The 23,153-nt window shown below is 37.8% G+C and overlaps 1 protein-coding gene across 4 annotated transcripts in view; it reads left to right on the top strand.

Moving 5' to 3' along the window:
- The window catches only part of LOC112674728 (cytohesin 1 interacting protein), a 73,118-nt gene extending 50,822 nt beyond the window's left edge, over positions 1–22,296 (top strand). For all 4 annotated transcript variants that reach the window (XM_035697560.2, XM_035697553.2, XM_025471148.3 and 1 more), the window contains 5 exons: positions 2,037–2,139; positions 2,348–2,441; positions 5,272–5,341; positions 16,312–16,378; positions 18,913–22,296. In XM_035697560.2, coding sequence (XP_035553453.1) covers positions 2,037–2,139; positions 2,348–2,441; positions 5,272–5,341; positions 16,312–16,378; positions 18,913–19,370 — 792 coding nt within the window. In that variant the 3' untranslated portion in view covers positions 19,371–22,296. The remainder of the gene's footprint in view (positions 1–2,036; positions 2,140–2,347; positions 2,442–5,271; positions 5,342–16,311; positions 16,379–18,912) is intronic.
- Positions 22,297–23,153: the final 857 nt, after the last annotated feature.

Genomic DNA, 23,153 nt, shown 5'->3' with positions numbered 1-23,153 from the left:
ATCAAATAGGGGAAATGCCCTGAGAACTCTTAGAAGACCGGATAGAGCCTCATGTACCCCGATTGTGTGCCCGTCGGTCACACGTATTTGGGTCCTGGTCTTCTAGCATGTTGGAAAAGAAGCTAAGTCCACCTCCTCTGAATTTCCATGGGTGCTAGTTTTATACTGCTAGTGAGAATCGTGGGGGTACGGTAGCGGCACAAATGTTAGATTCATAGAAACAAGTTCCTGTTCTCTCAACGCTGCCTTGTGGGGTTTTTAGGAGTTTCAAATGAAATAACACATCTTGTAAAGTACTTAGTAACATGCCTGGTACCATAGATCAGCCAGTGGCAGGTGTTAGCATGAAGGCCATTGGACATGAGAGAGGGCAACGTGACTTTTGTATCTCTAAGAAATGCAGTGGATTGTTCTGTCATTGGCTTCTAAAAATGGGACCAAGAAGTTCTGGTGAAAGAGAAAGACGTATTTGACTATTTCTGTTCATAACTTTGGGGCCTCTGTTTTTCTCTCTGTCGCCAAGCCGCACATTTTACCCTGGTTGCAGATATATATGCCCGCTGTGAAATCAGCACGTTTCTCTCTCACTGTAGTCCCTTGGTCACTGGACCTGGAGGGGTAGACGCTCACTGCTAATAATTCAAACTGTTAGAGGAGTGGTTTCCCGAAGGAGTGACTGTTAGAGCCTTGGTTCCTGTACCAGATCTAGATCACCTTTCCATTCCTGGAAGGGTCCAGGCCCTAGGAAGACTTCTGGCAGAAAAGCCATTAAAGAGGTCTCTGTCATAGATGGGAAGTATATTAAATGATCTTTAGAAGGTCTCTTCTACCTTTATGATATGGGGATTCTAAATGCCTTGCAGAGTGAATAGCAACTCCTTAGATGTTAACCAAGTCAAGCTTCTGGCAGTTACTTGCATGCGATTGACTTCTGGTTCTGGAGCCTGTGGGTCTATAAAATAAGGAATGAACATCAGACCTTAATTTCTCCATGAGGAAGCAGTACTGTAATGTGGCTTAATTTTAGGAATCAGATTACTTAACTTGGATACTGATTTTGGTTCTAAATAGAATAGGCTTCATAACTTAAACGAGTGAAAAAGGAAATATGTTTGGTATAGGTCATCGGGCCACTGTATCTAGCAATATTTGTGCAGTATTCAGTGGTACAAGTTGAAACAAAAATAAAAACAGAAAGAAACCAAACTGCTTTTGCCAAACTGAGGCAAGAGACGAAGCATAACTTTTTCTAATTTGGTTGGCGAACTAACGAACCGGTGAGTATTCAGGGCAGGCATACGAGACCACTTAGACAAGAAGGTAATCGCGTCAATTATAGTACTTTTGAAAAAATGCAGGGCAGATTGTCATTATTTGCAGAGCTCTGATTTAAAATAATTATTGTTGGCATATCTCCCTCCCTGGATATGTACTGTTCCATATGCTCCTGTAATGAGTACTTTAGCTTGGGAGAACTACACAGAGATTTTTTTATTTGCTTTTGTTTTATCCTATTGGGAAATAAGAAACCTGATTTTTCTTAACAGATACCAAATAATGACAGCATCAGGTGATCTCTTGGGCTTGAACATTCAAAATCTTGAGCGAGCCAGTCTTATCCTACTTTGTCTCAAGCCAAGATTCTTTTTTCTTTGAGAGAGAGCACCAGTGGGGGTGTGGGGACCAGGAGCAGAGGGAGAGGGAGAAGCAGACTCCCCGCTGAGGAGGGAGCCCATGGGGCTGAATCCCGGGACTCCAGGATCACGACCCCAGCCAAAGGCAGACGCTTGACTGACTGAGCCACCCAGGTGCCCCCCACCACACTTTTTTAAATGAATGGAGTTGGCATCATAGAATTGCATCATAGAATATCAAGATTGGTATCTTTGGTTCAGTTTATATTCAAGAAAGCCTTTCCAAATTGTTCTTTGTACTTACCTACTGTACTGCTTAAGGTAATCAACACCATTTTATTTTTGGACACAGAGATTTTGAGTTCTTTGAATAGTAATTATGCATCACTCTAATTTTTGCAGACTTACAGGCTCCAGAACCAGAACATGTGCTCCCTAGAGATGTGCACTCTGATTTGCAAAATCCAGGAGGACAGCCCAGCACACCATGCTGGCCTGCAAACTGGTAATTTGTAGCTTTGCTCTTGTTAGGAATTATTTAAATAGCAAGAAAAGAAAACTTTCTGATATCAAAGGTTGAGATTTGATCGTTGCTTTGAATTTTCTTAGCTCTTTTATGTTGCTAAGGTTTGGGGCTTGCTTGTTTTCTTTTCGTGTCAGGAGGGATTATTTAGGCAGCATTTTAACGACTCGTTTTTCTTGGCATCTCCCAGGTGATGTCCTTGCAAATATCAATGGTGTGAACACAGAAGGCTTTACCCACAAACAAGTTGTTGACCTGATCAGATCTTCAGGAAACCTGTTAACGTAACTATCCATCTGCTTCCGCGGGGCTTCAAAAATGTTAGAGTCTCCTATAATGCCTGTTGAGTGAATGAATAGGCTTTTTGTTCAGGATCACAAGAAGGGAGGCAGTGCACCATAACTTTGGGATTGGGTACAGACATTTTTTATCAGTTCCTTTTGTTTCTCAAGGTTTCCTCAAACTTGAACATACTGTCAACATCTGAAGTCAGAAGACATCAATAGCCCAAACGTCTGAGTGGGAGGGATAGCATTTAGAAAATTTATTTTTCTATGTCAAATTCAATTAAACTGGCACACATTCTCTTTGGTCAGAGAGGAACTGGTCCAATTTCCATGGTTGATATAATCTTGTGGTTAGAACAAATAAAAGGTCAGAAGGGCTGAAGTTTTTGCTCTTATACCACAAGGCAATTGTTACTCTTTTCTAGTGTCCCATTTGGAAGGAAGAAAAAAGTCTGCTCAATCCTCTCTGCCCTACAACACACACACTCACACCTACTAATATTCCAGACTTACTAATGGGAGATTGGCCTCCTCAGCTAGAGATTTGACTGGCTTTTCTAATAAGACTTCAGTATTAGTTAAAAGATGGAATTTGCTCAATCATTTAAATGATATTTACTGAGCAAATATGATGTTTCCAGTTTTGTGATAGACTTAGGAGAGACAGACAAAAACTCTTGTAGCGCTTTATTAATTGTGGAAGGAGGTGGACAAGGAAAGCCTCCAAAAGAAGTAGTTTTGATATTTCAATTATTAATTACTGCTGTTAAGAAAGTAAGGTAAGGAGTGGGATAAAATAGTGAGTAAGGGGGCTGCTCCGGTAGCTTGGGTGTTTAAAGGGATCTTCTCTGAGGAGGGGAAATCTGAGCTGAGACCTAAAAGAAGGGATGGTCATGTGAACTCCTGGTGAAAGCATTTGAGGCAAAGAGAGAGGCCTCTGAATTCTCAAAATAGGCTTGGCATGGCTGAGAGAGAGAGAGAGAACCAGTGTGATGGCTGGTTGGTAGATTAGAGAGAGTATAAGAAATGAAGGCAGGGAGCTTGCCAGGGGACAGAGCATGGGTCTTGTCAGGCTTAGTTCAGGATTTATTCTAACCAAGGTGGGTCTTACATGATCTCCTTCATTCTTCACAGGCACCATGTGAGGTTAGTTTTTTTTCTATTTATAGATTAAAGCGAATTGAAGCTTAAATTAGGTGGAATTAAGATCAATGATCTCATAAGTGACTGGGCTAGGATTTGACCACCTGCTCCGGATGCCAGGATCCATTCTCTTCAGCTACCCCACAGCTGCTCATTGCAAGCTGCCAATAGAAAGAAAATCTGCGGGATGCTCTACCTTTAGCGATCCTAGTCTAAAATTTCAAAGATGTCCTGGGAGTGTGTGGGTGTCATTTTAAAAAATGACTCCTGATGGTGGGGGACTTAGTCCAACTCTCGATCCTGTGAGTTCAGGGTAGAGGATGGGGGTGCTCTTTACTCCAGAGAGCTTGCATCTATAAGGTTGGAGCCATAGAGAGTCTAAGGGGGAAAGGTGGCAGTTAGAAACAGAAAGCTACGTTCCAAATGGGTAAAGTGGCAGGACACAGGCATACAGTTGGGGAGTAAGGGGTGGAGACAAATGGAGATCCAGAGATCAGGAAAACGAGCGACATCTGTGTAAATACTGAAGCGAACAACTGATGTGTGCCTGTGGTTTTGTGCATAGACATCTGTTGCTTGGGCAGGTCAGATGCGCATTAGAGTCCGATTGAAATGGATTCATAGGATCCTCCCAAATGTCCAGACACAAGTCCACACTAATGAGAAAGCAGACATCTTGGCTTGAATTGTCATCGCGTTATCTTGGGAAGGGTGCTATTAGTAATAGAGGAAAATAGGTCTTCATATTTAATGCTATTGTTTTACCATGACTTGAAAAATTTCTGCATCTGAATATAATAGTTCCAGCTAACTTATCAGAAGGAATCTGAACCGATATTTTAAAAATGCTTAGGTGTGTGACTCACACATGAAATGTCTTATCCTATTCAGATTATTGACTTAGTAGTCAAAATAAAGGCCTCAACATGAGCCCATAAGACAAATCAAATCACTCAGGATAGAACAAATCTTTTTATTTTTAGAAAGGCATTTGGTATAGGGAGAAACAAACGCCATTAAACTGATAATTCTAGGATTGAAGTTTATAAACTTAAAAGGTTCTGAGATGTGAGAGTCATATGAAGGCTATTGGCTCATAATGGTTCTGGCTCTGTTTGTTCTAGTTGCAAAATGAAGGCAATTTCCAGAGACACAGGTTCCTAGAATCCTAGGAAAGAAGGATTTTCCCTTTTCCAAGAAATGGCATGTTGATTCCACTGTTTGAAAATTCCCATTACATGTTGTTCTCACTGCTGGACCACTCATGCTTAGCATGGTGTCGACAGTCTGGCACGTACTAAATGCCCCGTGAGCATTCACTGAATAAAATAGGTGATTCAGTCAGAGCTCATAAGAGTAAATTCCAGGAGAGACCAATAATCATTGCCATAGAGTGGCATCTGTACAAAAAAGAGCTACAGTTTACAAGTTAACCAATATCTTTTCTTTTCAACCACCCTCTCAACGGGATTTTTGGGATTTTTTTGTTTTTCCATTTTCTTTCTCTGAATGTTGTCGGAAGATTTGACCTAGGTCCAGGTACTTGAAACACCATGAGAATCATAACATTTAGGTTGCTTTTCAAAGTATTGTCTGTGCTCAAAGTGTAGTGCTCCATAAGGATGGTGCTAGTTTGAAAGGATCTCTCATGCTGTCCCCCCCCCCTTTTTTTTTCTTAAAACAGGATAGAGACTGTTAATGGAACAATGATTCTCAAAAGAGCAGAGCTTGAAGCAAAACTGCAAGTTTTAAAGGTAATTTAATTTAATACAATGAGGCACATTTTTCATCCTTGAATGTGTGAGTAGTAGAATAAAAATCTATTTGAGGGATTGAAATAGCCCTTGAAGATGAAATGTCTTGATGAGTCTAAACTGCTGAATTATCAAGAGCCACACAATTACCTTTACAGGAATATTAAATTCCATAAACCAGTGCAAATCACTTTCTTCCTTCCTCCTTCCGTGTTTCTATGAGGCTCAGGAAGGCAACAGGAAGGCACGTCACTTGAAGAACTTTTCACTCATGCACCTGTGATCTCTCTTGATTTACATTTGTCTGGGGAAAAAACAAAAAACAAAGGAGGAGTCGCTGGTCTTTTCCACATTTTTCCAAGTGCTGCATGTGTGCAGGCGGGCCTGGAAGTTTTGCTTTTCCATTGTTCTCTTCCGTGTCCTGTTCTGCTTCATTCTTCCTACAGACACCGTTCTCCCTCTGCTCCTGTGGCTGTCCTTGAATCTGCTCTCGTGGCAAACACGCAAGCAACTGTGGAGTGGGAAAGAAAGTTAAACGTTTCCAGGAGATAGCACCTGATGCAGGATGTTCAGAGAAGATTCTCTGGGATGGCTCTTTGAGGGTCTTGAGAATCTCAGTTTGCTAGCCTGTGGCTCTGGCCAGCCTGTCACGTGCAGACCCCCGTCCGAATGCGTTTGAGTCAGTGTCCCGCGGCCCGCCTGACCCCTCTCCCCGAGACCTGCCCCGCGTGGCCGTGCTCTGGCCAGTCTGGGCAGGGACTGCAGGGCTTCCAGGCGGGTTGTCGCTTGGACTGTGTTTAGTGACAACTGGCATTTATGAATTTTCTTTATGAAGTATGTGTTCTTAATTATTGAGCCCGTGAGGATAGAATTACTATTTTTATCTTTTATCTTGTATACCCCCCTCGTATCTAATTCCTCAGTGAGCCCTGCCTGTTTCCTTCTGTGTCAACTCTGGTTTTATACTCTTGCCATTTTACTTATTGTGATATTTTGAATTAGTTTGTAAAATTCCTCTATTCAGATGATGATCGGAATTGACATCTATAGAATAAATATCAATTGACATCTTTATGGTGTTCACCTTTCCTCCTTCAGACACAGAATCTTGACCTTTTATTTATTTATTTTTTAAGATTTTATTTATTTATTCATGAGAGACACAGAGAGAGAGAGGCAGAGACACAGGCAGAGGGAGAAGCAGGCTCCTTGCAGGGAGCTCAACGTGGGACTCGATCCCGAGTCTCCAGGATCATGCCCTGGGCTGAAGGCGGTGCTAAACCACTAAGCCACCTGGGCTGCCCGAATCTTGGCCTTTTAATTCAGGTCTTTTAGGTACTTCGAAAACATTTCATCATTTCTGTATACACATTTATATATCTTTTATTATACTTATTCTGATGTACCTTCTAAGTTTTCTTGCTATAATAAAGGTGATCTTTTAATTTTAAAAGATCTTTTATTTTGTTGCTATTGATTTTTGAGTAATTTTTTAAATCTGACAGTCTCGCTGAGCCCTCTATTCCAATAGGTTTGTTGATTCCCTTAGATTTTTTTACATAGGCATAACATCATCTGCAGATACTGAAAAATTTGCTCATTTACCCCTGATGATTCAACTACTCCCGAACTTGCATCAGGTTTGAATCGCATGGATCCACTTATATGCAGGGTTTTTTTTTTTTAATAAATATGTTACAATATTATAAATGTATTTTCCTTGTGATTTGCTTAAAAATACTTTTTTTCCTCTAACTTGCTTTATTAATACAGTATATAATGTAATGTATAAAATATATATTAATCAACTATTTATGTTATTGATAAGGCTTCCAGTCAACAGTAGGTCTATGAGTAGTTAAGCTTTTAGGGAGGCAAAGTTATATGTGGATTTTTTATTGTGCAGGGGTCAGCACGCCAACCCCCTGTATTGTTCAAGCGTCAACTATACCATTTGCTTCTCTTCTCTTACAGCATTGGCTAGGACTATTATAAATAGTGATAATCTTATTCTTGATTTTAAAGGGAATGCCTCTAACATTTTATCATTAAGTTTTTGTATGGAATAAACAGTACTTCATATTATATTTATTTTTTAAAGCTGTCAAAACATAATTTGTTTTTATAAAAAAGAGAATATTAGTGAGGATCTTTTATTAAGTAAACCTAGCTCTTCTACCTCTCTGCAGAAAAAGGAAAGAAACAAAACAAATTGGTGGTGTTATTCAAAACATAACTGAACAAATAGGTCTGGATTTCATGGAATATAGCCTTGTCCTGCAAAAAACACACTTCATGTCTCTAAGCAATTTCTGTTCCTTCAATGTTTTCTCTTGAAGTTGTAATATCCATACTTAGCAATTTTTTCAAATGAGGGATAAATTTTTCAATACACCCATCCTCTCTCAGAGCATCATGATGGCCTCAACATTTATTATTTTTTATTTTTTAAATTAAATTAAACTTAATTTAATTTATTCATGACACACACACACACACACACACACACACACACACACAGAGGCAGAGACACAGGCAGAGGGAGAAGCAGGCTCCTTGCAGGGAACCCAACTTGGGACTTGATCCTGAGATTCCAGGATCACGCCGTGGGCCAAAGGCAGGCACTAAACCACTGAGTCACCCAGGGATCCCCAGAAGACCTCAACATTTAAATGTTCATCTTAAGACTCCATCTTTTTTTATTATTGTTTTATCAATTTATAGAATGAAACACTACAAATGGTTGTTCTGAGTAGCTGGTAGTGAGCACACAACACTCACTCGTGTTGAACTGTACGTGCTTGCTGCTTATTTCTCTCCCTTCTCTGTGGGTTTACTTTTTCGCTGTGGGACTTCCTTTAGCAAGAGTAAGTAGGGCTTACCCCCAAAAATCTTTTACTGCTAATGTTGAAGGAGAGTTTGATTAGGTGATTAAACTATTCTCAGTTGTTGTTTTGTCTCCTTAGCATTTTAAATGTATTATGCCTTTGATATTTTTGCTTATGAAAGAGCTCCTATTGTTTATCCTTTGTAGGTAATCTGCATTTTCTATATTTTCTTCCAAAAGTTTTAAAGTTTTTCCTTTTTTTTGTACTTAAGTCCTCAACTCATCCAGAATTAATTTGTGTATGTGGTAGATATGGGATTCTAATTTTCTTTTCTTTTTATTTTACTTTATTTCTTTTATTTCCATATTCTGTTCTCCCAAGTATCATTTATTTTAGTCCTCCCCCCACCCCCCCAATGCTCCTACAGCGAAGCCTCTGTTTTTAAGCAAATTTCTTATATGCATGGATTTTCTTACTGGCTCCATATTCTGATCCATTGTTTCTCTCAAATTCAGTATATATACCTTTGCAATAAATATTGCTATCCAGTTAAACAAGGCTTCCAGGTTATTCTTGGTTCTTCTGACCATCTATATAAATTTTAGACTCAGATTATCTAGTTCTATAGATAAATTTTGGAATTTTGATTGATACTACATTTTGTGTAGATATTTCAATTTGAAAACACTTAACATCTGTTTGGTAGTGAGTTTTCTTAGTGATGAAGGATCTCACCATTATTTTCCTCTTCCCCGTCTCCCTTCCTCACTGGTAACCACCACTTCTCTGTATTTATGAATCTGTTTCTGCTTTTTTGTTTGTTTGATTGTGGGGTTTTTTTTTTTTTTTTTTTGCATTCTACTAATAAGTGAAATCATATGGTATTTGTCTTTCTCTCTGACTTATTTCATTTAGCATGATACCCTCTAGGCCTACTTCTGTTGTCACAAATGGCAAGATAGTATTTCTTATATGGATGAGTAATATTCCACTGTGTGTATGTGTGTGTGTGTGTGTATATATATATATATATATATATATATATATATATATCTCAACACCTTTATCACTTCCTCTATTGATGGATACTTTGGTTACTTATATATCTTGGCTATATTTTTAAAATGCTACAACTTAGGAGTGTGTATATCTTTTAAATTAGTCTTTCTGTTTTCTTTGGATAAATACTCAGTAGTGGACTTAGTAGATCATATGGTATTCCTATTTTTAATTTTTTGAGAAAGCTCCATACTATTTTCCACAATGACTGCATCAGTTTACATTCCCACCAATAGTGTATGAGGGTTCTTTTTTCTCCACATTCTTGCCAACACTTGTTATTTCTTGTGTTTTTAATATAAGCCATTCTGACAGATGTAAAGTGATATCTCATTGCAGTTGTGATTTACATTTCCCTGATGATTAGTGATGTTGAATGTCTTTTCATGGGTCTGTTAAAATCTATATTTCTTCTTTGGAAAAATGTATATTTAGGTCGTCTGCCATTTTTAATGGGATTATGTGGGGGTTTTTTTGTTGTTGAGTGGTATAAATTATATTTTTTGGATATTAACTCTTTATTGGATATGTAATTTGCAAATATCTTCTCCCATTTGGTAGGTTCCTTTTTGCTTCATAGATGTGCAAAAGCCTTTAATTTTGTTGTAAGTCCCATAGTTCATTTTTGCTTTTGTTTCCCTTACCTGAGGAGACATATCCAAAAATATGTTTTTAAGACCAGTGTCCAAGAGATTGCTGCCTATGTTTTCTTTTAGGAGTTTTATGGTTTCATGTCTCACATTTAGGTCTTTGATCCATTTTGAATTTATCTTTGTGTATGTTGTAAGAAAGTGTTCCAGTTTCATACTTTTGCATGTAGATGTCCAATATTCCCAATTTATGAAAGACTGTCTTTCCCTCATCATATATTATTAACTACTTTGTCATAGATTGATTATCCATATAAATGTGGGTTTGTTTCTGGGCTCTCTATCCTAATTCATTGATCTATGTATCTATTTTTGTGCTAGTATCATACTATTTTGATTACTTTGGTTTTATAGTATATCTTGAATTCTGAGATTGTGATACCTACCTCCAGTTTTGTTGTTCTTTCTCCAGATTGTTTTTTGGCTATTTGGGGTCTTTTGTGATTTCATACAAATTTTAGGATTATTTGTTCTACTTCTGTAAAAAATACTAGGATTTTGATAGATTACCACTCTGTAGACTGCTTTGGGTACTTTGCACATTTTAGTATTAATTCTTCCAAATCATGAACACTGTATATCTTTCCATTAATTTGCATTGTCTTCAGTTTCTTTCATCAATGTCTTCTATTTCTTAGACAGTAGGTCTTTCACTTCCTTGGTTAAAGTTATTTCTAGATATTTTTTGATGCAATTAGAAGTGTGATTGTTTTATTTCTCTTTCTGCTATTTCATTATTAGTATATAAAATGCAATAGATTTCTGTATTTTAATTTTGTATCCTGCAAATTTACCAAGTTTATTAGTTCTAATAGTTTTTTGGTGGAATCTTTAGGGTTTTCTATATATAGTATCACATCTACAAATACTGACAGTTTTACTTTTTCTTTAACCAATTTAAATTCCTTTTATTTCTTTTACTTGTCTGATTGCTGTGGCTAGGCATTCTAGTACTATGTTGAATAAAGGTGGTGGAAGTGGACATCCATGTCACGTTCCTGATCTTAGAGGAAAAGTGTTCATAATATTACCATTTTTATTTTTCTATTATTATTTTTTAAATCAATGTTTTGTGGGTTTTTTTTTAAGATTTTATTTATTTATTCAAGACACACACACACACACACATACACACACACAGAAGCAGAGGCAGAGGCAGAGGAGAGAAGCAGACTCCATGCAGGGAGCCTGACGTGGGACTGGATCCTGGGTCTCCAGGATCATAGCCCAGGCTGAAGGCAGCGCCAAACTGCTGGGCCATCAGGGCTGCCCATAATATTACCATTTTTAATTGTTTTTTTTACATCTTTCAATAAAGTGTGATCCTTTCATGCAAATAGATCCTATATATTTTTCACTAGATATATTCCTTTCTGCTTATGATTTTTGTTCATATTATAGTTTCTTTATAAAAACAATAAACATTTTGATTGAGGTTGATGTATGGATATGTAAAACAATTTTATGCTGTTTTTCAAACTGTATATTTCAAACTATTTCTAAACTATACAATTTCTAACAAATTATCTGTAGATAATTTTGGGTTTTCTATGAAGACAGTGACTATTAAGGTTAACAAACAGTTCTCTTTCTATACTGCACTGGGTAGGGTTCACAATACAGTGATGAATAGAAACTATAATAATAGGTACTTTGGGTGGCTCAGTCAGTTAAGCATCTGCCTTAGGCTCAGGTCATGATCCCGGCTGGGGTCCTGGGATTGAGGCCTGCATTGGGCTCCCTGCTCACTGGGGAGCCTCCTTCTTCTCCCTCTGTTGCTCCCCTTGCTTGCGCTCTTACATGCTCATTCTCTGTCAAATAAATAGATAAAATCTTTTTTTAAAAAAATAATAGACATCCTTGTTTTGTTCTTGATTTTAAAGGGGATTTCTACTTTTTCCTGTCAGGAATGAGCTCTCTCTATGAACATACTTTTCAGATTTGAGACACTCTCTTCCATACTAAATTTTCTAGTAGTTTTCTTTTTTTTTTTTTTAATTTATTCATGAGAGAGAATGAGAGAGAGAGAGAGGCAGAGACACAGGCAGAGGGAGAAGCAGCCTCCTTGCAGGGAGCCCTATATGGGACCAGATCCCGGGACTCCAGGATCACGCCCTGGGCTGAAGGCAGGCGCTAAACTGCTGAGCCACCCAGAGATTTTCCCCCTCTAGTAGTTTTCATAGTGCTTGTGTATCAAATTTTATCACACACTTTTCTTCTGCATGTGTTATTCTCATTTATTTATTTTAAAAATATCTGTCAATATGGTGAATGACATTTAAAGATTTTCTAATGTAAAACCACCCTTGTGTATCCAGAATAATACAGCCTGGTCATAATTTGTGATTGTTTTTATCTAATTGTAGATTTGATTTTTTAATATTTTCTTTAGAATTTTTGAAAGTAGCTTCATTTTATAGGTAGTATGGGCTGCAATTTTCTTTTCTCAAACTATCTTTCATTAGTTTTGGTATCATGTTTACTGGACTCTTAGCATGAGCTGGGGAGAATCTTTCTCTTTTTCTTCTCTGGTAAAATTCTTATAACTATCTGAATCATCTGGACTTAAGGTTCTTTTTTGCCCTTCTAGCTTCTAAACTTCTACTTCTCAACTCTGTTTCAGTTTCTTTATTAATTATAAGATTTCTTGGGCTTTCTGTTTTGTTTGTTTTGTTTTGTTGGAGCTGGTTTTATTGAATTAATGTTTTTTGTTCTTAAATTTTTAATTCAAATTTATTGTATGTGTGGATAATAAAAATTCTGTTCTCATAATTTTCTTTTCTTCACAAAAAAGATTGTCTTCATTTTTTTTTGATTGTCTTCATTTTTATTTGTACTTCTTTTTGTGCCTTCTCTATCTTTCTCTTTTTTTTTTCTTGGTAGTTCTTTCTAGAGGATTTTGTTTTTGAGTCTTCAAAAACCAGCGTTTCAATTTGTGGCAATCTTTTGTCTTTCTGGTTACTTTTAAGATGTTCTTTTTGTCTTACTGATCTAAAGGTTCACTGAAATGTGATTAAGTCTAGATTCGCTTCTAAATCTTTACTGCTTAGACATTGCAGTACCTTTTCAATCTAAGGACTTGTGAGTTTCTTTAGTTTTGGAAAACTATCAGCTTGATCTCTTTGAATATACCTTCTTCACCATTCCCTGAACTATCATCTGGAATTCCTGTTAGACATTTTTGAGCATCTTTTCTTTTCCTTGCTTCTTAACCACTCTTTTATATTTTGTATCACTTTATGTTTTTTGTTACTTTCTTGTTGAGTTCTTCAGTAATGTCTATATTCTGTACAGAATGAGTTGTTTCCATTGAGTTTTAAGAGTTATTTTTTTTATTTTCAGATCATTCTTTTTCATGTTCATCTGTTCTTGTTTTATTTCTTTGTTTCAGATTTCTTGTTCTGATTGACATTGATCTCATTTCTTCCTCCGAGGACTATAAATATTTTTGTTTTAAAGTCTTCTTTGGACAGTCTTCTGTTTTCCTTTTCTTTGGAGAGAATCCATGTCCTGACTTTCAATTTTGTTGTCTTTCATACCTTTTGGAGTTTATATTGCTCACTTCCCATGCATGGTGGTCTTTCACCTCCACTCAGTATTGTACTTGGGTTGTCTGCACCCTGCATTGTCAAGGCTCCCAATCTAGAGCCAGGCGTGGCAGCTAGCATGCTTTCCTAGAGGGTTAGTGTACTGTTTGGCTCAAGTTATAAGGCTACATTTATGTTCTCCTGCCTCTCTGGGCATGTCTACATGAGCCGTAGCCACCGTCATCAGCTTTTTTTTTACTGTCTTTTTCATGGTAGTAGAGCTTCAGCCAAGGTTCTTTTCTCAAGCAGGAAACTTGTCTTTATTCTTTGCTTCAGATAAATAAGTGCATTTAAACTATATATTGCCACAGGATCCAAATTCCTACCTACCTGTTTCTGTTTCTCCAGGCCCAGCAGATCTTTGAGTTCATTCCTTCTTATCTTCTTGCATTTCTTTTCCTCTTCTAATCTTGAAAATTATGAGATTTCCAGTTCACCTCTTGAACCAGAAATGTCTGGATCTGACCTATAACTGAGGTCAAGTTGGCTCCCCCTTCACACAGTGACATTTTGTTTGTGTGTCCTATGTAATTATGTATTCATCTTTCAAAGACTCCATGAGGCCACAAGCTCTTCTTTAGAAACAGTAGTCCCTTCTGAGCCATGTTTTTCAGGGATTCCCTTTATTATGACCTATGATTCAAATGTTCAACATGAAAACAGCACATCCCCTGTGCTAGCTGGAGGAGCTACATTTTAATCTAGCTCTGCTTTTTATTGGGTTTGTAGCCCTTGGGAAGTATTTTTACTACATTACACCTTTATTTTATAATCTGGAAATTTGTAGGACAGTTAAGAAAATTAAAAGGCATATTATCCATGAAAGCACTATAAAAGTAGTAAAGATGGAAATGTATAGCTGTATGTCTTATGTATATTGAAAACATTGGAAATATATCCAACTCAAAATATCCATCTGTGATAGTTGAGTTTTATTTCAGGGAGCCATTCTTTGATATATTTATTCAATCAATATTTACTGAGCAGCTGCTATATCCCAGGCTCCGAGCTTGATACAATGAGGTGATAGGGCCCAGTATGGTTAGAGCTCCCAAGTGCTTTAATTTCCTTCTAATGGTGAGAGGTCTCATTTGTCCAAATATACAACTATAATGTTAATAACAGGCAGAAACAGATTGTGAGGAAAATGGGGAAGCTGAGAGAGAGACTAAAAACTCTTAGTCACTTTGACACATCTGCTCTTTACACTGGTGTTTTCTTGGTTTAAGTGATGACGTACTTAGATGACTGGGCCAAATCAACAGATTCGATATTTTAAAACCTTTATTTTCACAAAAATTAGCTATTTGGCAAGGCCTGACTTCGTATTTCTGAATAGCAAGTGCAAAAATACAGTTTCCTCTTCTCTCTGTATTTAGTTTTGACTGTCAACCTATCCTTATGCTCTTCCCCTGGACTCTCTTCTCTTGCAGGAGATAGATTCCTTTAAGAGAAAAGGAAGGGACTAGATCCTTGCTGGTTCTTTTCTCTGTGGGTCCGTAACTCTGACCTTCATAGGACCACAGTTTGCACAAATAAAAGGAGCTGTGGCTCAGCTCAGCAGTCTCATAGCCATGCTGACTATCATATAGTGCAGAAAGAACAAGAAATTTTAACTAAGCTGGGCATTTTATGGCTTTGATTTAGTGCTTGCATATTATATACGTAATCATAAGGATTAATGCTAAATTAATCCTAAATTAATGCTAAATGTTACGGTTACCAAAGCTTGGAAATCCGGCCCAGTGAGTGTTCAGTCTCCAAACTGAGGAACCAGTTCCCTTAAGCACTTGATGACATTCTTGTGATTTTATTATTTTCTTTTCCTTAGGCCTTCCCCTTCCAAATGTACTTTTGTCCCCCGCTCTTCCTTTATAGCCTCCATCTACCTTTCCTAGACTGCTTCTTACAAGGGAGCGCTCCTTTCCAACTAGGCTGCCTTTCCTTGGGATTAAGTGGCCATAGGCAAAGCTGAGCTGTGCCTGTCTGCTGGGCTTGATGTGGGGATCTGAGCCGGCAGGGCAAGGCCGAAGGGCGGGAGGGAGAGTGAGCCTCTAACTGTCCTTGTCAGATGTCTCTGGGTGGTTTGCTTTGATTCTCATCACCCCCTTTGATGGAAGAGGGCACGCCTCACGAGCAGTCTTGACCATGACAGCAGCCACTTCATGGCCACCCTGGGCCGCTGCTCGCATGTGCTGGGCAGCTGAGGAAGGAAGCAGCTAAGAAGTCAGGGTGCTTAGCGGTGTTCTAAGTTTAGCCCTCCAAGGAAACCTTTCAGACAGGCTGGCTTCCCCTTTTTGTTGTGAAAAGTACATAGGTGTGCAGCGATAAACACTGCTTTAACAGTGCAGGCTGATAGAATGATGATACTTGCTGAACATTTACTAAGCTCTGTTCACTGTTTTGCACCTTTTCTGTCCTACTGACTCTACCAATTCTCAGGATAATCCCAGGGTTTAGATACTATTATTGCCTTCATCTTACACACAGGGGAAGCCTAGAGTGTAAATCCTTGCCTCAACAGCTGGTAAATATACACAAACCCAAGCAATATGGTTCTGTAATATTTTTAAGAATATATAAATAAATAAATGCCATTGTTTCTATTGCCGGTTGTTTCCTTTGTCATAGTTTCAACTTGTTGATGCTACTAGATTATTTCTTGCAGAAGTAATGTTCCCAATATCTCCCTTTTGTGTAGAAAATAATCTTTCAAATGAATGGAGGAGTTTGTTAGTGCTAGGAAGGAAGGAAAGATATTAATGACAAATCGCAACATCTAGAGGTAAATTGCTACCTTCACTGGGGATTCCCAATAATTAACACTTCTTTTTCCTTTTTATCAGCAAACCTTGAAGAAAAAATGGGTGGAGTTCAGATCTCTGCAGTTACAGGAACAGCGTCTGCTTCATGGTAAGTGTGATTTCCTGTTCAGAAGAAACCACATTAACATTCATCTTTTTGGTATTTCGACCTCTAAGTTGTTGTAAGATTATCATCATTATAAGAAAACATTGTCTAGCATGGATCAAAAATACTGGTCTCTGGGGGTTTTTTGGCATGACCTTTGGATTTACTTGTGCTTTCAGAGAGTAAGTCAAGTCACATCCCTTCTTCCATGCATATAACACATATGCACACAAAACCACACACACACACACACACACACTCACATGTGTGCACACACTTGTAAGAAGCACCTGGAGATTTTAGAAGAACAGTGGGAATAATAGTCTGATTTTCCTACTATTACAATAGATGAATTAAATTTCTGAGAATGCTTGTGGCTCAGGGTTGTGTAGTTCTCAGAAATTACTGAGGCTGGAATGGTAGATTGCTTCTTGGGTAGAGCTCCTACCATTTGTACATATTATATAAGTTATGTGAATGCAGAGAAATGCTTATTCATGCCTGCAAACCCAAGACGGGAAATACCAGCGATCATTCTAACAGTAAATGCATGGCTCTTGCTGCTGTGTAAATTCTGAAAGGAAAGGTTGAGTTTAAAATTAATTGATTTGGGGGCACCTGGGTGGCTCAGTTGGTTGACTGTCTAACTACTGATCTTGGCTCCGGTCTTGATATCAGGGTCATGAGTTCGAGCCCCATGTTGAGCTCTGTGCTGGGTATAGAGCCTGCTTAAAAAAAAATTGGGGGACGCCTCGGTGGCTTAGCAGTTTAGTGTGAAATACAGGTTATACCTTCTTCAGATAACCCTGAGCTAAAGTCTATTTATAACCTTTAGCTTTGTTTGTTTCAGGTAATAATTTATTTACAGAATAAAAGATACATTTAACTCATAATTAGGCACTAATATATGGCTTTGATGTTTATTTTGAAATTCTGTTTTTTAAATGAAGCTTCTATATAAATTATTTCTCTTGTCTGTTTTTAAATTAATATTTTATTATTTTTAAATTAATATTTTAAAACAATTGTAGCAGATTTTTTGGGGGTCTGACCTTTCCTAGCAGGACACAGGTTTAAATCCAGCCACTCTTGGATTTCTGTAGACTTTGAGGATGTCTGGGAAACCTCTGCGTCTGCTTCTGGAACATTCTAGAGTGGAGATGAGGTTTGGCCTAATGTGTATAGGCAGTCCAGGGGTTCTATAGGAATAGCTTCTGTAGACAAGATCTTTAGTTCAGGATTAAGGGGAATGACTCCTCATTAAAGCCATTGTTTTACACTTTTTTTTTTTTTTGAGAGATTGAAGGAATTCTTTAGTTTGCTTTTTCTAGACCTAGAATAAATACACAGGGTATGAGATTCTCAATTGCTTTCCAATCAGGCTGTTGCCAGATGAAATAAAGTAGGTTTTATTAGGAAAAAAGGAAAGCATTCTGACGAGTCAGTGCAGAGCTGGCCATCTTCAACCTTGCAGATTAAATGGAAAATCAGGCTCTTTTTGTATTGCTCATCAAGGACAAAGGAAAGTGACAGTAGAGAAATAATCAGCGCAGAGTAAAACCATTTCTGAGTGTGCAGTGTTCCATTGCTGTTCCTGAAGCAGAGTCCCCTTCTAATTACCGTGTTCTCAGGCTAGTGTAACAAATAATCCCCTTCCTTTTAGCAGCATACCAGCCAGCTCAGTGCATAAGCAAGCGGGGCAGGGACAGGATGTTGGTGTGCAATTAAAATCTGAGCTTGGAGAGCCCAGATGCAGGTTATGAAAGGTTGATGAAAAAAATCAGCTAAGCAGATAAAACTCAGCTCCTACAAATAAATTGTTACTTATTTGAGGACAGGGATGTTTTCTGGGTATGGTACTATTCCAGAGCATTTAAGTATTAAAGTATTCTAGGAAGAAACATGGAATATTGAGGTTGGAAGATACCCTTTCTGTTTTGAATTATCTATAATCAGCCTACAGGTGGAGGCTACATGTGTTTCCCATACACTTCGGGTGATGTTATAAGAATTTTATAAGTCCTTGAAAAATGTGGTAACTAAAAATCAGAGGAACTTAATGGAAGAAGTCCGTAAGACAGCATTTCCTCAAGTATATTCTTTATTTTTTTTTTTCTGAGTGTACTCTTTAGAATGCCATTTCTGTGAGAATTTCAATAAAAGGTTGCAGGGTCACTTCTGTTTAAGAAGTGATACTTTTGGAGCTTGACAAGTCATACCAGCATACTCTCAGATGACTTGACTATTCTTACATGAAGAAGCTATTTAAATTTATTTAATTTCCAGTACTATTTCTGTGACCAGGGAACATTTTTTACATGGAAGCTAGTCCATGAACAATAGTTTGGGAAATACCACTATAAGGTTTATCAAGCAGTCTCATAAATAATCACTTATTCATACAGGTGAAACTCAGGGAAAAATATTACTCACCTTTACTCTTTCTTACACCCTTTGAAGAGAAATTTGGTTGTGTTTACTTATGGGGAATGATGCTCATACCCATTCCACAGTAGACTTTGTTTTCTGCATTCTAGGTAACACAGGTAACTGCCCAAGTTTGGAAAACATGGACATAGATGAGTCAGTTTTGTTTGGAACCCTGCCCGGGCCAGGCCCAGCCCTCCTGGACCGGAATCGATTATCAAGTGAGAGCAGCTGCCTGAGCTCCATGACCGTGGACAGCGAGGATGGCTACCAGACGTGTGTGTCTGAGGACTCAAGCAGAGGAGGCTTCAGTCGACAGACAAGCACAGATGATGAGTGCTTTGTCCCCAAGGATGGAGATGATTTTCTGAAGAGGTCTTCTTCGAGGAGGAACCGAAGTGTTAGTACTGCCAGCAGTGGGTCCATGTCCCCCTTGTGGGAGGGCAACTTCTCAAACATGTTCGGGACCCTGCCCCGGAAGAACAGAAGGGGAAGTGTCCGGAAACAACTCTTAAAATTCATCCCTGGCCTTCACCGTGCAGTGGAAGAGGAAGAGAGTCGGTTTTGATGGGTTGTCCTGACCTTTCATATTAGCTTATTTCGCAAATATCTCTAGACTCTTATAGATTAATTCCGCCCAGCCTGGTGGGAAATTGCAGATGGGTTGCAAAACTGAAACCCCATATCATGACAATAGTGACCTTTATTTAAATTTTTGTATCCTAATTTGTGCTTCTTAAATCATTTTTTAACCAGAAAAGCTCAGGTTATAAACAGAAAGTAGGGAAACTAAGTATTAAGTTGGATAATATAACAAATTAATGCACATTCCTGCTCATTCTAATGCTGCCTGTGAAGGCAAGGGTGATATTTATTTTCTAGATTATGTGAAAAATTGAGAGCTTTCCAGAGTCAAGTGTAAATAAAAGAGTGTTGGAATATAATTGTTAGGGATACCTTCCATAGGTTAATTGGTAGGGCAAAAAACTTTGCTTAAGATCAGTAGCCTCCAGGGAGGCTTGATAATAGGTCATTTTGAATGTTTTTGTTTAAACCTGTAAAAGATTATAAACAAAGATGATCATCAACTATTTTTCACATCCATAGCAACAATAAAGCAGGAAGTATAAGGTACAATAATATGAGGGTTTGAGATCCATGGGAACATGTTGTCTAAGATGAGTGCTGAGCAAGATTATGATAAAGTTTCCCTTTTTATAGACAGCCTCAACAAAATGAGTGAGAATGTCATTCTCACTAACTCAGTTTTTGTTTTGCCTGAACATTGATGGCAAGTCTAGAATTCTCAAGATCCTTCATACAGCTTTATCATTTTTTTGAGCAAATAGCTTACTATTGAAAAATTAGAGCCAGGAAAAGGATTTTCCTCCTATAGATTTTTTCACATTACTCCTCACTTTATATTATATATTCCAAACAATTATTGCCTCAGCCCTCTCTTGCCTATTGGTTACATATTGGTATCATATTACTTCTAACTTTTCAATCACATTTTTATTTAGTACCCGTTCCAGTCCGTGATTTCTCTGTTTCGGTGATACAGCTGCTAATGACCTGTGTTCTAGAGTAGATAATCCAGACAATTAAATAAATAGTCCTTATTGAGTTAAAGCTTTGTGGGGTGTGTGTGTGTGTGTGTGTGTGTGTGTGTGTGTTTGGGAGGAATAGAGATATTTGGTAGGTGACTTTGAATGTAACCACACTTAGATAAATTGAGTAAAGAATGAGTCATTTTGAGAAAAAAAGGGGAGAGTAAGGAAGCTTGTAGGGTAAGAAATGAATATTAAAATAAAGTATAAAAAGATTTCTAATTGGAACCTGCTTTCTATTAATTATTTGAACTCCGAATTATCCAGTGGGCTCTGCTTAGGAACCATTCATATGAAAACAGTGTGCTGTGTTTCTCAGGAACAGTAACAATGCTGTCTACCATTTACTGTATATCTGGCAGGTTAAAGATGTTTTCCATATGATTCCCTGAAACAACCCTGTTAGATGTTATCCATACAGATAAAGAGCAGGAATTCAGAGAAGTGCTCATGGCCAGTGGCAGGCCTGAGACTGGAAGCTAGTGCTTTCTGGCTCTGGCCTATTCTCGGTCTTTCTAGATACTGTTTTCACTCTTGTGCTGATTGTGTGTGGTCATCACCACAGGACCCTCCACCCCACCCCTGTCCCGCCCCTCATGGAATACTTAAAACAGAAAATTGTAGATACTGCATGGATAAAAATTATCTTTGGTAAATGAGAGAACAAACACATTTGTTTTTCTCTTGGCCTCCACAAGCAAGTTTTCAAATATAGGCACATTGATAACTGCATGGTTAACAATACATTTATTTTCAACAAGGGCTTGCAAACCAGCTGTGATTGGATGAACACTGCTAATTTCCCATTGTAGACTAGAATTATTGTGTTAACGGTCTGCTTACATGAATGCAACATATCTTGTTAATCCTATTTTGCCAAATCCAGGGGAAAGAAATAATCAAATTTATTTGAGGAAAGGTGACTCTAATTCTTCTACAACATGATCGGTGTTTTGAGAACTTCTGTAAGTCACCTGGGAAAGCAGATTATAGGTCATTTGCTTTTCTCATGGCTTTAAGTGTTAAATATAGTGTAATTCTTCTTCCTTACAGTAAATATCAAACCCAAAAAGGTGCAGGAAAGGGACAGAACAAGTTTCACCATAGTCTGAGGTAAGAATTAGACTCAAGAGTTTGAGATGTTCTGGAAAAAAAAGAAAAGCATTTCTTCATTTCTTAACCAAAGTACAGGAAGGAAGGGTATGTCATGTTTTGTGTGTTCACAAGTATAAGAAAACTAGCTATTGTTTAGTGGAAATGCGGCTAAATTTCTCACAGCACAGCTTTTCAGACTATCTGACCTCAGTGGGGCTTTAGAAGATTTCATTTCTGTAATCTGGTGTGCAATGACTCTGATGTGACTTACTGGGAAAAGAATTGAAAAGTGAAGTGTTTTGTTTTTTGTTTATCCTGAAATGATCAAATAATGTGATATTGGTGGATTTCATTAATTGACAATTGGTTATGAAAATGCATTTTTGTAGTATGGCATTGATAAACCAAACTCCAATCAAGCTTATTGAGAATTACTCTGTTCTGTGGCTAAAGGAACACCACACCACTCAATATATCAAAGTGGTTGGTACTCTATTTTTTGAAACTTTTATTTGTCACTTTCTACTTTGCAATACTTTTATATCTTAATTGCATGTACAAACAGTATTAAAAAAATCCTAGCTTGAACTGAAGAAATCAAACTTGGGTACAATTCATGTGTATTGATCATATAGTCTTAAGTATTTATGGATGTATATAATCTAAGTATAGTAAATAATACATGACAACTATATTGAACCCCTTAGATCAAAAGATTATTGTACTTTATATATCCATTTCCTTATAGAAATATGAGCAATAAAAAAAAAACCTTTCTGAACTAAAGAATGCTATTCTTCAGTATGAGAGCTCTCTTCTCTCCCTTTTTCTCTCTCCTCATCTATTTTTCTGTCTTTGCCTCTTTACCTATCTACCTTAAATGAAATGATTCTTTCCAAAGCAGATTTTCCAAAAATCTGGGGCAACATCTTGATACCTACCTCTCTGAGGTTTTTAAAAGGCATGGACTGCTTAAGTGAGGCTTTGCACATATATTAGCTTTCTGGTTAACAAATTTCTACACACTTAGAGGTTTAAAACATATTTATTTCCTCAAAGTTTCCGTGGGTCAAGTACCTGGGCAAATCTTAGCTGGGTCTGCTCAGGGATTCATGAGGCTGCAGTCAGGGAGTCACCCAGCATTGAGTTCTCACCTGGAAGTTTGCCTGGGGAAAGATACACTACCAAGCTCTCTCAGGTTGTTGTCAGAATCATTTTCTTGTGCCGTAGGATTTGCGGCAGCTTGCTTAGCAAAAGCCAGCAATGAAAAGAGAGAGACTGCAAGCAAGACAGTCTTAAATAATGCAACATAACCATAAGAGTGACATCATCTTTGCCATATAGCAGAACATAATTACACAAGTGACATCCTACCAACTGGGCCATATTACGTTTGCTAGACACAAGTCATAGAAACCATCCACACTCAAGGAGCAGGGATTACACAAGGCATGAATATCAGAAGGTAGGGATCAAGGAGGTACCTTAGGATCTGTTCAGAACATCATTCATGGAGTTCACAAATTTGGTAATATATTGTGTCTTTCTAAACTCCTTTGAGTAAATACAAATGGTGAATGTTTTAATTTTTAAAAGAGAGGTAGTAAGATCTCTGAAATTTAAGAACCTGGGCAAGACTGTTTAGC

This window comes from Canis lupus, chromosome 36 (assembly GCF_003254725.2).
Source record: "Canis lupus dingo isolate Sandy chromosome 36, ASM325472v2, whole genome shotgun sequence".
Classification (NCBI taxonomy): Eukaryota; Metazoa; Chordata; class Mammalia; order Carnivora; family Canidae; genus Canis; species Canis lupus.
The sequence above is the reverse complement of the archived record's forward strand: the minus strand, read 5'-3'. Positions and strand labels throughout refer to the sequence as shown.